This window comes from Aquarana catesbeiana, linkage group LG04 (genome assembly GCF_042186555.1).
Source record: "Aquarana catesbeiana isolate 2022-GZ linkage group LG04, ASM4218655v1, whole genome shotgun sequence".
Lineage (NCBI taxonomy): Eukaryota > Metazoa > Chordata > Amphibia > Anura > Ranidae > Aquarana > Aquarana catesbeiana.
The window spans coordinates 620,223,321-620,236,483 of NC_133327.1; the positions used below are offsets into that span (position 1 = coordinate 620,223,321).

The window sequence follows — 13,163 nt, forward strand, 5'->3', positions numbered from 1 at the left end:
CCGGACTGCTGCACTCTGGATACGGACATCTTTATTATGAATAAAATCCAATAATAGCCATCAATAGGATCAGAGAATAGCAATAACTGACGCGTTTCACATACAAAGATGCTTACTCATAGCTGGGATTTTCTTGTTTTCATAGACTTGTGCACAGTCTGCACCTGATACTCATCGAGGGTGGAGGTTTTCTCTGACGGGGACCGTACGCCAATTTTTTTTTTTTTTCATTTTGGCGGGAGTTCCCCTTCAAGATCCTCAGCACGCAAATCGTGCCGCAAGTTGGATCATCATGATCAGACTTCTGGTGCGACCTCTATTCAAATCAATGGGATCCCATACCAGGAAGGCGCCTTGATGTCACCGCTATATATAATCCAGCACTATTAAGGGGGATTAAATGTTAAAGTTAACAAAGTGTCACTCGTGTCTTGTAAGTTTTACCAAGGACTCCAAATTTTGGTAAACTTCGTAGGGCACCCCCTAGCCTCATAAGTTAAAGTGATGCTAAAGTCCTGTTCATATATTTTTTTTTTTTTTTTTTTTTTTTTTTTTTTTACTTACCTGCTCTGTGTAATGGTTTTGCACAGAGCAGCCCAGATCCTCCTCTTCTTGGGTCCCTCTTCTGTTCTCCTGTCCCCTCCCTCCTGTTAAGTGCTCCCACAGCAAGCAGCTTGCTATGGGGCTGCCGAGCCGCAGCTCCCCGTGTCTCTTCAGTCAGGGAGCCGCAGCCTGGCCCAGTCTCCTCTCTCTCATTGGCTCACTGACTTTGACAGTAGCAGGAGCCAATTGCACTTCGCTGATGTCTCAGCCATTGAGGAGGGAGAGTCCCGGACAGCTGAGTCTCTCATGCAACATCACTGAAGAGAGATGGGCTCAAGTAAGTATGAGGGCGGCTGCTGCACACAGAAGGATTTTTATCTTAATGCATAGAATACATTAGGATAAAAAACCTTCTGCCTTTACGATCACTTTAACTTGTATAACGGGAGGTTTTGATTAATTACTCGCTTCCACAGACCAATGTTTAAGGGTTCAGACCAAATACAATATAACTGTTTTACTAGGGTAATAAAGCAATACACACAAAAACAATTTGGTCCTGCTAGGAACACACTCAGAAGATGTTTGTGGCTGCAGATATTGAGGAGCTCAAAAGCCTCTGAAATGTAGTCACTGCTGACCAGAACAGTCTGTTCCTATTACAGGACCACAATATATGAAAGAAGTCCTTCTGCTCTATTTCGCACTTATGACAAGTGGGGGAAGTCCACTTACGCATCAAAAAGTCTTTTTGGGTTATAGTATGTTCGATGTAGATACCTTAGCTGTATTAAAGTGATTTGTAAACAATCACCTTGTAAAATAACCCATTCAGTTTAAAATGGAAATGAAAGGCAAACATCTGTGTTTGAAAAAAAAATATTGTAAACCCCTTTCCCCCCACCCCCTTTCTTGTAAGTGATCACATTCCCTCTGTTCTCAGCTGCATAAGAGCTGGGGGAAAGGAAACAGTACACTGAGCTTCACAGTAAATGACTATGCAGGTGGGGCATGTCGGGGTAAATCTGATCATTGGAGGAAAGCAGGCTGAGTTCCCAGCACAGCTAGAGAACTGACCACGCTGTGCTCTCCAGCTTAGTGTGGTCAGTGTTTGATAGAAAAGCAGAGGGACTAGCAGGAACACCAGGGATTTCACATAAAGGAAGCAATATCAAGAGAACAGGATACTTTCTCATACAAGTACATAGTACAGCAGGCACATTACATGCATATGACATGCTGGGTAACGCTTACATTTATCCATAGCAGAGATAACCGTATCCAGATATGAACTACACACTGCTTTCCAGTCATCGAGCGTAAGATCGGGTATGCTGGTTCTCTTTGTTGGAGGGAAGTGACAGATGTCTGTTATCATTTTCCTGTAGGTGATGGACAGAAGACCTCCTTGTGTTTTTAAAATAAAAGTCTTGTTTGCATACTAATGTAGATGAGATACAGAGGTTTGATCTGTCCATCTAGCTGGGCCGACTGACCTGTCCCTACACAGGAAGACGTTCTTGAATGTGTTCCTGAAGGATTTCAGTTTGTAGACATACATAACAGGGTTGAGGGCGGAGTTTGCATGAGTGAGTAGGATTCCGATCTCCAGGATGACCGGAGGAATGTAACAGTTTGGACAGAGTAGACTCACCCCATTCATGATATGCAGCGGAGCCCAGCACAACATAAAAAAGAAAATAATTGTAAAGAGAGAAGTAGCCGTTTTTAACTCCTTCATTCCCGCCCCTTGCTTACCCACAATACCATGGTGGGAACCCACCACTGTTCCGTGTAGCTGTTTCTTCACTGCAGAGTAGATCTTGGTGTAGATGGTGGCCATGATGATGACGGGCAGATAGAAGTAGACAAAGGAAAAAAAATACACCAGATATGTCATGTCAATGACGTGGGTGAAGATGCAGTAACCATGGCTGGGTGATGGTTTGTGCCAACCCATAAGTGGCATCAGTCCACTGAGAAATGCCACGATCCAACCTGTGATGATCAGAATGAGGGTGTTTGTGGATGTCATGATGCTTTTATATCGTAGAGGGTACAAAATGGCGATGTACCGGTCCACAGAGATGGCCAGAAGACTGAAGGTGGAGCTCATAGTAAGCATGATGAGGACAGAGAGCATCAGTAGACATAGTTCCAAATTATGTTGGGGGATGCCTATGCTGGTGAGAATAGCACAGGGGATGGCGAAGGCTCCGACACACACATCGGCCACAGACAGTGACACCAAGAAGCAGTTAGTCACTGTCCACAGCCTCCGATCACGAACGACTGCGACACACACAAGAATATTTCCTAAAGCAGCAGTGACAGCAATAGTAATCTCCCCTGCCGTGTAGGCTGTGTCCATGGACAATATTATTTCAGAAGAGGACTGCAGACTGTTGTTCATTTTCTCTAACATATTGGGTTCAGCTGCATGAATAAAACTTTAAAAGGAGAACAAGTTAAAGAAAGCTATTCATGTGTATAAATGTCTTCTTTTTCTTACTAGAACCCCCAGAAACATGTACATTGTTTTCTCTTATGTAGTAAGCAATGCCACGCTAATCTCAAAACTCACATCACTGTATATTTCAATCCAAAATAAAAAACTCAATGGGGTTGCAGTACTAAAAATGGAATGTGTAAAATTTAAAGTACCATATATTTGAACCCTCACCTTGTAAAACAACCAATTCAGTTTAAAATAGAAATGAAAGACAAAACATTTGGGTATAGATATAAAACATTATAAATACTTTTTTTTTTTTTTTTTTTTTAAGTGATCACATACTCCCTGCTCTCAGCTGAATAAGGAGCTCAGAGAGCTGGGGAGGATAAACCGCAGTACGCTGGTTTTCAACGTGAATGGCTGTGCAGACAAGGGGCATGTTGGCACAAGTCTGATCATTGGAGGTGGGCAGGCTGAGTTCTGAGCACAGCCAGAGAACTGACCATGCTGTGCTTCCTGTGCCTAGTGTGGTCAGTTTTTGATAGGAGAGCAGAGGCATTGGCAGTAACAGCTGGTATTTCACACAGAGGAAGCAATACAAAGTACTTCATACAAGTACTTGGTACATCAGGCACATATCAGGAATATGACATGTTGAGTTTGCATAGTCTTTTAAGCTGACATAAAGTTTATTTTAAGTTGACAAAAAAAAACTGGAAGCTCATTGGTTTCTATGGCACCAGATTTTGCACTCCAAATTTAGTGAATCAATGCCTGTATGCATTAAAAAATAAAATAAAATTAGAGCTAGAAAAAAACAACCCTGTGCAATAATAAACCAGTCCTTGTATATGACCACATTTGCAATCAAAGAGTAGCAATGGTAAATCTTCATGTGTGTTCTGTGTGACAATCCACTCCTCCATGGCACACCTGAAGGCTTACCAGAAAGGTTTGACCCCTCAAATCATGAGAAGTCAAAAATACAAGAAAATAATATACCTTTTCCATCTCCTTGCTAATGCTAGCATCTTGGGTATTAAAAATAATGTTGATTGAGAGTTTAGTTCTGCTTTATAGCCCAATTGAAATTTTTTTTTTCATAACTATGTCCCCTGTTTAACCGCTTCAGCCCCAGAAGATTTTACCCCCTTCCTGACCAGAGCGTTTTTTGCGATTCGGCACTGCGTCGCTTTAACTGACAATTGCGCAGTCGTGCAACGTGACTCCCAAACAAAATTGACGTCCTTTTTTTCCCACAAATAGAGCTTTCTTTTGGTGGTATTTGATCGCCTCTGCGATTTTTATTTTTTACGCTATAAACAAAATAAGAGCGACAATTTTGAAAAAAACGCATTATTTTTTACATTTTGCTATAATAAATATCCCCCAAAAATATATAAAAAAAACATTTTTTTCCTCAGTTTAGGCCGATCGTATTCTTTTACATATTTTTGGTAAAAAAAAAAAACGCAATAAGCGTTTGGTTTGCGCAAAAGTTATAGCGTTTACTAAATGGGGGATAGTTTTATGGCATTTTTATTAATAATTTTTTTTTTTTTTTTTACTAGTAATGGTGGCGATCAGCGATTTTTATTGTGACTGCGACGTTATGGCGGACATGTCGGACATTTTTGACACATTTTTGGGACCATTGTCATTTATACAGCGGTCAGTGCAATTAAAAATGCACTGATTACTGTGTAAATGACACTGGCAGTGAAGGGGTTAACCACTAGGGGGCGGGGAGGGGTTAAGTGTGTCCTAGGGGAGTGATTACTAACTGTAGGGGGATGGGCTAGCAGTGTCATTACTCTGATCACAGCTCCCGATGACAGGGAGCTGTGATCAGTGACACTTGTCACTAGGCAGAACGGGGAGATGCTGTTTACATCAGCATCTCCCCGTTCGTCCTCTCCGTGAGGCGATCGTGGGTATCCCCGCGGCGATCGAGTCCACGGGACCCGCGACCCAACTCACGGAGCTCCCGGCCGGCGCGCACACAATGGCACGGCGGGGAATTCAAATGGACGTACAGGTACGCCCATTTGCCCAGCCGTGCCATTCTGCCGACGTACATCGGGGTGCGCCGGTCGGGAACCGGTTAACCCCTTATTAACCCGTAGTTTGCACTAAGCAGCCCTATTTAACGCCTTAGGCCCCTTTCACACTTTTGGGACCTGAAAGTCGCACAAATTTGCTGCAATTTTGACGTGACTTCAGCAATGCCTGTGTAATCTTGAGGACTATGGACCTCAAGTCACATCAAAGTCAGATTAAAGTATTGCAGGGACTACTTTGAAGTCACACAGATATGAACGGTACTCATTGGAAATCATGGGGTACGACTTGTCATGTGACTTTGCAGTCCAAAGTCACAGGACAAGCCGCACAAGTGTGAAAGGGGCCTTATTCTCCTCCTTTAGTTTAGTGTCGCATTTAAACAAAAATTGCAAAAAAGGTGTAAATAGTTTTGCAATGTTTTGTGTCAGATTCATAATGTTAGTGTAATTTTAACCTCTTGCCGACCAGCCGCCGCAGTTGTACTGCGACAACTTGTCTCGACTGCACAAATCGCTGTTGTTACGTTGCTCCCTCTGGTAGCCACTACTGCAGTTCGCCCCCGGAGCCGATGCGAGTGCCCAGTGGTCTCGATGACCGCCAGGCTCCCGTGATCGCTCCTAAAACGGCGAGAACCGGGATCTCTGTGTGTAAACACAGAGATCCAGGTTCTCTGAGGGGAGAAGTGACAGATCGTCTGTTCATACAAAGTATGAACAGTGATCTGTCATCTCCCCTAGCCAGTCCCCTCCCCCCTTCAGTTAGAACACACAATAGAGAACACAATCCCTAGTGTTGCCCCCTAGTGTTAACCCCTACGCTGCCAGTGACATTTTTACAGTAATCGGTGCATTTTTATAGCACTGATCGTTGTATTAATGACAATGGTCCCAAAAATGTGTCAAAATTGTCCGCTGTGTCTGCCATAATGTCGCAGTCACGATAAAAATCGCAGATCGCCGCCATTACTAGTTTAAAAAAAAAAAATAATAATAAAAATGCTATAAATCTATTTCTTATTTTGTAGACGCTATAACTTTTGTGCAAACCAATCAATATACGCTTTATGTGATTTTTTTTTTTTTTACCAAAAATATGTAGAAGAATACGTCGGCCTAAACTGAGGAAAAAAATTGTTTTTTTTTTTAACATATTTTTGGGGGATATTATAGCAAAAAAGTTAAAAAAATATGCGTTCTTTTTCTTTCAAAATTGTCACATTTTTTTTGTTTATATCGCAAAAAATAAAAAACGCAGAGGTGATCAAATACCACCAAAAGAAAGCTCTATTTGTGGAGAAAAAAAGGACATCAATTTTGTTTGGGTGCAATGTCGCACAATCGCATAACTTGTCAGTTAAAACAACGCAGTGCCGAATCGTAAAAATCTTCCGAGGCTGAAGCAGTTAAACAGGACAAATTGGAGAATAAAATGTGCACTCTTTATCCAAAGTAATATTATTTGTAAACTACCATTGATCAAAAAAGGGTGTTTTTTGTGTAGTTATGTTCTTGTTTAAGGATTTTTGGAAAAAATATGCGTTTCTGCAATACAGTATCCCCAAATAGAAGGCATTGTTTGTCTTTATTATATTTACTACCTTGTTATCTTAAAGTGGTATTAAACCCAAAACCCAAGAAATTTTAATATATTGCATTAGGGTTGTCCTGATACTAGTATCGGTGCTGATACCGAGTACTTGTACTCTGACAAATGCTCCGATGCTTAATCTGATACCTGAACAGTCAGGGGTGATCGGTGAGTTACACTCACCGATCTCCCTGTATACATTTCAGTAAAGCAGCTCACAGCCGCTTCTCCTCCTCCTCCTCTCTCCCGCGGCTTTCGGTTGCTTTATTGAAATCTACACGGGGAGATCAGTGATTGTAACGCCGCACCGATCATCTCTGTCCCCCATATCCTCTTCCGGTCCCCCTCTGTGCTCCTCTGCCCTCGATTCGTCAGGTTGGAGAGCGGAGGAAGGAGTTGGTAAATATGTAATTTACCGGCTCCTTCCTTTTCCGAATGCAGAGTCAGTGATCACTGACTCTGTTTATTCATAACTGTCACTGAGCATCGTAAACTGTGTTTATGGTGCTTCAGTTTATGAATGAGGAGAAGCCGTTGTTCCTGTCCATTCATCTTCAGTCCCTTTCCCTGTCTCAAAAGGGGGATGTCAAGGTCTTTTAAGACCCCTTATATCTCACCAAAGCCACCCCCCAACAGGGCTAAAAGAAAAATTTAATAAACATTGAAAAGATTAAATTGTAAAAATAATAAAAATAAAATAAACACACTGACACCATCCACTCCCCCAGTCCACGCGTCATCAGTGCTGCATATTATTGCTACTGTCACATGACCTTAAAAAAAAAAAAAAATGTATCGGTGAGTACTGGGGGGGGGGGGGGTGAGTATTGGTACTTGTACTCTCCTAGTGGTAACCCTATATTGCATATTGCCAGTCATTAGATGTGGTGGCTGCATTTGTTTTTGTTTTTCCTAGACTTTTTTTTTTTCCCCAACTGTTTTCACCTGGTGATCTGGCCAATAACATACCTCCTGTATTAGAGTGTCTACACTCTGATTGAAGTAGCACAGGGGTACCTTTTGGAAAGCAACATTGTCAGTCTGGGGGAGGGGAATGCTAGATGCAACAGATTTAGATACCTTAACACGTTGAAGCCAAACTCCAGCTCACACTTTATGAGCAGTTACATTTTTCCTTTTTTGGAATAAAGGTTTTACATACATAAAAGTTGATTGCTGTAAGCACCCTGTCGGTGGTAAATGGTTTGTCTCAACCCTCTAACCCATGAGTGCACAACCTGTGGCTCTCCAGCTGTTGCAGAACTACAAGTCCCATGAGGCTTTGCAAGGCTGACAGTTACAAGCGTGACTTAAAGGCAGAGGCATGATGTGACTTGTAGTTCTGCAACAGCTGGAGGGCCACAGGTTGAGCACCAATGCTGTAACTGCTACATCTGCAGGAAAGCTTTTTCTTTTGCTAGTCAAGTGATTCTTTTGATCACCAAGTAAAATGTAAAGGAAATAAAGCCTAAAGAAAACAAATGCAGCCACCACCTCAATGAATTGGTAAGCTGCAATATGTTTGCTTTTGGGTTTAATACCACTTTAGGCAATGACAAAGTTATTGCTTAATAGGTCCATAGCAACATTTGTAAAAATTGCTCTGGTCCATATGGGGTGAACAGGTGTGAGGGGTGTTTTTAACATTATTCCTTCTTTTTGCTACCTTCCTAAGTGCCCTGTAACACTAGCTGGGATGTCATGGGGTGTCCTAGCTTGACATAGCATTGCTCCTAGCAAGGAGATGGCCGCTTTGATAGCGAATGCCCGTCTCTGGTTCCAAGCACTTGCCTGATACAAACACTGGCAAGAGGAATGTAGAGGGACAGGAAACTGACATACCTCGCCTCCCTCTGCATTTTTCGTTATGGGAGCCGAAGTTGGCTTCTTGCTGTGAAATCCGCTGTCTCCTATCCAGCTGCGGTGTTGAGCAGCCATGCGCCAAAGGGGGCGGTGGCCCCTTGTTCAACACATCTAATGTTACAGGGCAACATGCATTTCCATCAGGAACTGAACAATGAGAAGGAAAAAAAAAGTAATTTAAGTCGAAATGGTAAAAATGTAATCCAAGAGCTAGCAGATTAGTATTCTGCCTTTTTGTTTTTTTTTTTTTCCCCCTCAAGTTTTGCTGATTTACAGAGCTGTAGGTCTGGCTTAAGCCTAGTACATTCAGCCCATGTGTACTGCAGCAGGTCCGACAAGCCGGCTGTTTGGCGGAATTCTGTTGATTGGGCATGACTGAAAATGGTCTGCTGACCACAAGAGTACTGTGGCGTGCGCACACACACGCCAGTGACCAGTATCCTAGATCAGTGTTTTTCAACTCCAGTCCTCAAGGCGCACCAGCAGGTCATGTTTTCAGGATTTCCTTCAGATGAAACAGCTGTGGTAATTACTAAGGCAGTGAAACTGATCAAATCACCTGTGCAAAATGGAAATCCTGAAAACATGACCTGTTGGTGCATCTTGAGGACTGGAGTTGAGAAACACTGCCCTAGATGATGACCTATATAGGCAGTCCCCGAGTTACATACATCCGACTTACCTATGACTCCTAGTTACAAACGGATGGAGACCACAGGAAGTGAGAGGAAATCTACCCCAAGGAAGGGAAATTTCATTTGTCACAGTGACAGGAAAGTAAGGTGAAATCTCCTGAACAGGGTCACAGACAGCAAAACAAACGTTACAGGGATGCTAACCCCTTTCCTATGCTATCCAAAAAACAAAAATATTTTTTTGTCTGGCGTTGCACTTAAACTGTATCTGATTCAACTTAAGAACAAACCTACAGATCCTATCTTGCTTGTAACCCGGGACTGACTATATGATTTTTCCTTTTGCCCGTAGTTTTTTTTTCTTTTAGACCCCTTTCACACTGGGGCGGTTTTCAGGCACTTTAGCACTAGAAATGGCCTCTGCTAAGTGCCTGAAAACCACCTCCTATTCACTGCAGTGTGACTTTTCACACTCGTGTGCGGTGTGCTTGAGGGACATTACTAACAGTCCTGGAAGCAGCATCTTTGGGGAGGGTTGGAAGTGCCGTATTTAGTGGCCCATTGCAATGAATGGGCAGCGCTTCCAAAGCGCAGTAAAACTGGATTTTTAACCCTTTTTTGGGGGGTTAAAAACCACCCCGCTAGCGGCCAAAAAGCACTGCAAATATGCCGCTAACACGAGCAGCGCTTTAGCGCTAACGGCGGGCGCCGTCATTGTGAAAGGAGTCTTAAAGGGGAAGTAAACTCCTATGGTTGATTTTTACCTATAGTTAAGCTTAGAATAAGGCTTACCTATAGGTACAGTAAATATCTCCTAAACGCTGTGCACCGTTTAGGAGAAATTTACTTGTGAATGGGCTGGTGACGTCACTGGCGCATGTGCTCTGAAGGAACGGCATGCCCGCGCCATGAACAGTGGCTCCTGTGTGCCCGCCAACCTGGGAGGAAGACCAGGTGAAGATGGCAGCCCTGTCAGTGGTGACAGCGTGATGCTGGGGGGCTTCGTTCTGCTTATAAAGTCAAATTCTGGCAACAGAGATGAAAATATGACAATATATACCTAGACTTCGCCTCTATAGTTAAAATGTGCAAAAATATTTCTGCTGAAAATCCAATTACACTACTCAAGACTTACTGTTATTACGTGGTTTGCTGCAGGAGATAGTTTCAGGCTTGTGAATGGTTGGAAGGTTCTGCTTTGCAGTTTATGGAGATTGTGGACTTTTCCTCCCCAGGTTGGTCAGTGCTGCCCCCCTCTATTTATGTGTTTTATTTTCCCAGCTTTATGACAGGCCAGCTGCTTCATTTCATCACTTCAATAAGGTGTTGACAGTAGTTCTGATTAATGACTGTAATAATTGGCCATTGAGGCACTAATGCCTTGTAATGTTCCACTCTGGAGGGTAGAAAATATCCATTTTGAGAGATAACAGGCCTCACAGCTTTTCAAGCAGATATACTAATTAGGGATGTAGTGCAGATGGGATCCATTTTACACATCACAAGTTAAGGCCCAGTGCTTGTATGATCTGTCAAATTTCCAGCATTAAAGCTGGACTCCAAGCAAGCATCTAAATCAGTGTTTCTCAAACTTTTTTGTCTTGCGGCGCACCAAAAAGATCAAAACATTTTCATGGCACACCTGAAAAGATTTAGCAATTTTTTGTGGTGAAGAACTTATTTATTTTTACATATATATTTAATTTAAAATTTTATTGTGAAGGATGTGCCTGCTTTCGAGAGCAAATCAGATTGAAGCGATTTGTAATCTTCTTTGTACTTTCGCTTGCTTTTCATTTAACCATTTCTCTTTCAGAGTTCCAGACTTGATTAAGTATTTCTCCATCGCTAAACAAACTTTATTTGTAAGCTTTAAAATTTGAATGGAACGGTCTCTATTATAATATAATTAGAGCGATCAAGTTCTCCCGAGATCTCGCACAAGTCACGCGTTACGATAGGAATCAATGAATGACAGACTGACAGATTGCATTTTTATATATTTTACTTTTAATTTTTGCGACATTGATTTACCATTTAAGTTTTCGATATGTTCAAGGTTTCAAAACGCTAGCAATTTTAAATGAAATATTTTTAAAACTCCCACGGCACACCTGCAAATCTCATGCGGCACACAGTTTGAGAATCTCTGATCTAAATACACTGATTAAAAACTTATAACGCAAGCTGAGGTGTTTTTTGTTTTTTTTCTTCTCTACTGCTAAAGGATTTTATTCCTGTCCATACAGTTCTGAGATTTTAGAGATCCGCCACATCAGTGACCTAACGTCTCACTGCTGCACAAATCTTTGGCCATACTTCTGTTTTAATATCTGCTAAGGGATTATTCCAAGAACCACACATACTCAGTCCAAATAATAGGTGTAAATGTGAACTTTAAAATGGTTCTAAAGCCTCAGGGTTTTTTACCTAAATGCATTATATGCATTAAAGTAAAAAACCTTCTCTGCTGCAGGATCCCCTTCTTTTTCTTAGCTGAGTTCGATCCAGCGACATGCACGAGAGCAGCGGCTCTTGCCGCTGTCTCCCTCCTCTTTGGGCAGATTGATAGCAGTGTGGGCCGTTGGCTCCTGCTTCTGTCAATTCCAGTGACAGGGAGGCGGAGCCAAGCCCTGCTGTCTTTTCAATGGATGTAGCAACGGGGCTCAGGAGTTTCCTATTGGAGGGACAAGCAAGAAAGGTGCCAGGAGCGCTGGCAGGGGACCTGAGAAGAGGATTGCACAGAGCAAATATAGACATGTTTGTTAAAAAATAATAATAATAATAATAATAATTGCTTTTACAACCACTGTTTGGACTTAATTTTGAAAAGGAAAATACATTTGTTTGTTTTTTCTTGATAGGAAGAGAAAAGGGGATGAGCTGGATGGATCTGCTATGTCAAAGAAGAAACTAAAAAAAGAAAAGGAAAAGGAATCTAAGCTTGAAAAGCTGCTAAAGGTAAAATAATTACCTATAGGTCAAACTTGCATTTGTTATTCTTATAGGGTGATGGTAATTTCTTCTCGTCAAGAGACACAGGTAATCTTTTACATTTGGGCTATATGGCTGCTTACTGGAGGATTGGGCGCCTGCAAAAAAAAAAAAAAAACACTATGATAACCCAAGATAACTCCTCTTATAGCTGAGGCCAAAAGTTTTGAGAATGACACAAAAATATAAATTTTCACAAAAAGTCTGCTGCCTCAGTGTTTTTAGATCTTTTTTTGTCAGATGTTACTATGGTATACTAAAGTACAATTACGAGCATTTCATAAGTGTCAAAGGATTTTATTGACAAATACATTAAATGTATGCAGATATTTGCAGTGTTGACCCTTCTTTTTCAAGACCTCTGCAATGTGCCCTGGCATACTGTCAATCAATTTCTGGACCACATCCTGATTGATGAAAGCCCATTCTTGCATAATCAATGCTTGGAGTTTGAGAATTTGTATTTTTTTTGTTTTTTTTTCACCCATCTCTTGAGGATTGACCAAAAGTTCTCAATGGGATTAAGGTCTGGGGAGTTTCCTGGCCATGGACACAACATTTTGATGTTTTTGTTTCCCAAGCCACTTGGTTATCACTTTTGCCTTTTGGCAAGATGCTCCATCATGCTGGAAAAGGTATTGTTTGTCCCCAAACTGTTCTTGGATGGTTGGGAGAAGTTCCTCTCGGAGAATGTTTTTGTATCATTCTTTATTCATAGCTGTGTTCTTATGCAAAATTGTGAGTGAGCCCACTCCCTTGGCTGAGCAACAACCCCACACATGAATGGTCTCAGGATGCTTTACTGTTGGCATGACACAGGACTGATGGTAGTGCTCACCTTTTCTTCTCCGGACAAGGTTTTTTTTTTTTTTTTTTTTTTTTTCTGGATCACCCAAACAGCAAAGGATATTCATTAGAGAAAATGACTTTACCCCAGTCCTCAGCAGTCCAATCCCTGTACCTTTTTCAGAATATCAGTCTGACCCTGATGTTTTCCCTGGAGAGAGATGGCTTCTTTGCGG

General features: G+C 41.8%; 1 protein-coding gene and 1 pseudogene across 1 annotated transcript in view; one reads left to right on the plus strand and one right to left on the minus strand.

The window, feature by feature from the left end:
- The window catches only part of PARP1 (poly(ADP-ribose) polymerase 1), a 108,827-nt gene that overhangs the window by 37,228 nt on the left and 58,436 nt on the right, over positions 1-13,163 (plus strand). The window contains exon 5 of the mRNA XM_073628305.1: positions 12,012-12,108. Coding sequence (XP_073484406.1) covers positions 12,012-12,108 — 97 coding nt within the window. The remainder of the gene's footprint in view (positions 1-12,011; positions 12,109-13,163) is intronic.
- Positions 1,985-3,141, minus strand: LOC141140612 (adenosine receptor A1 pseudogene; annotated as a pseudogene).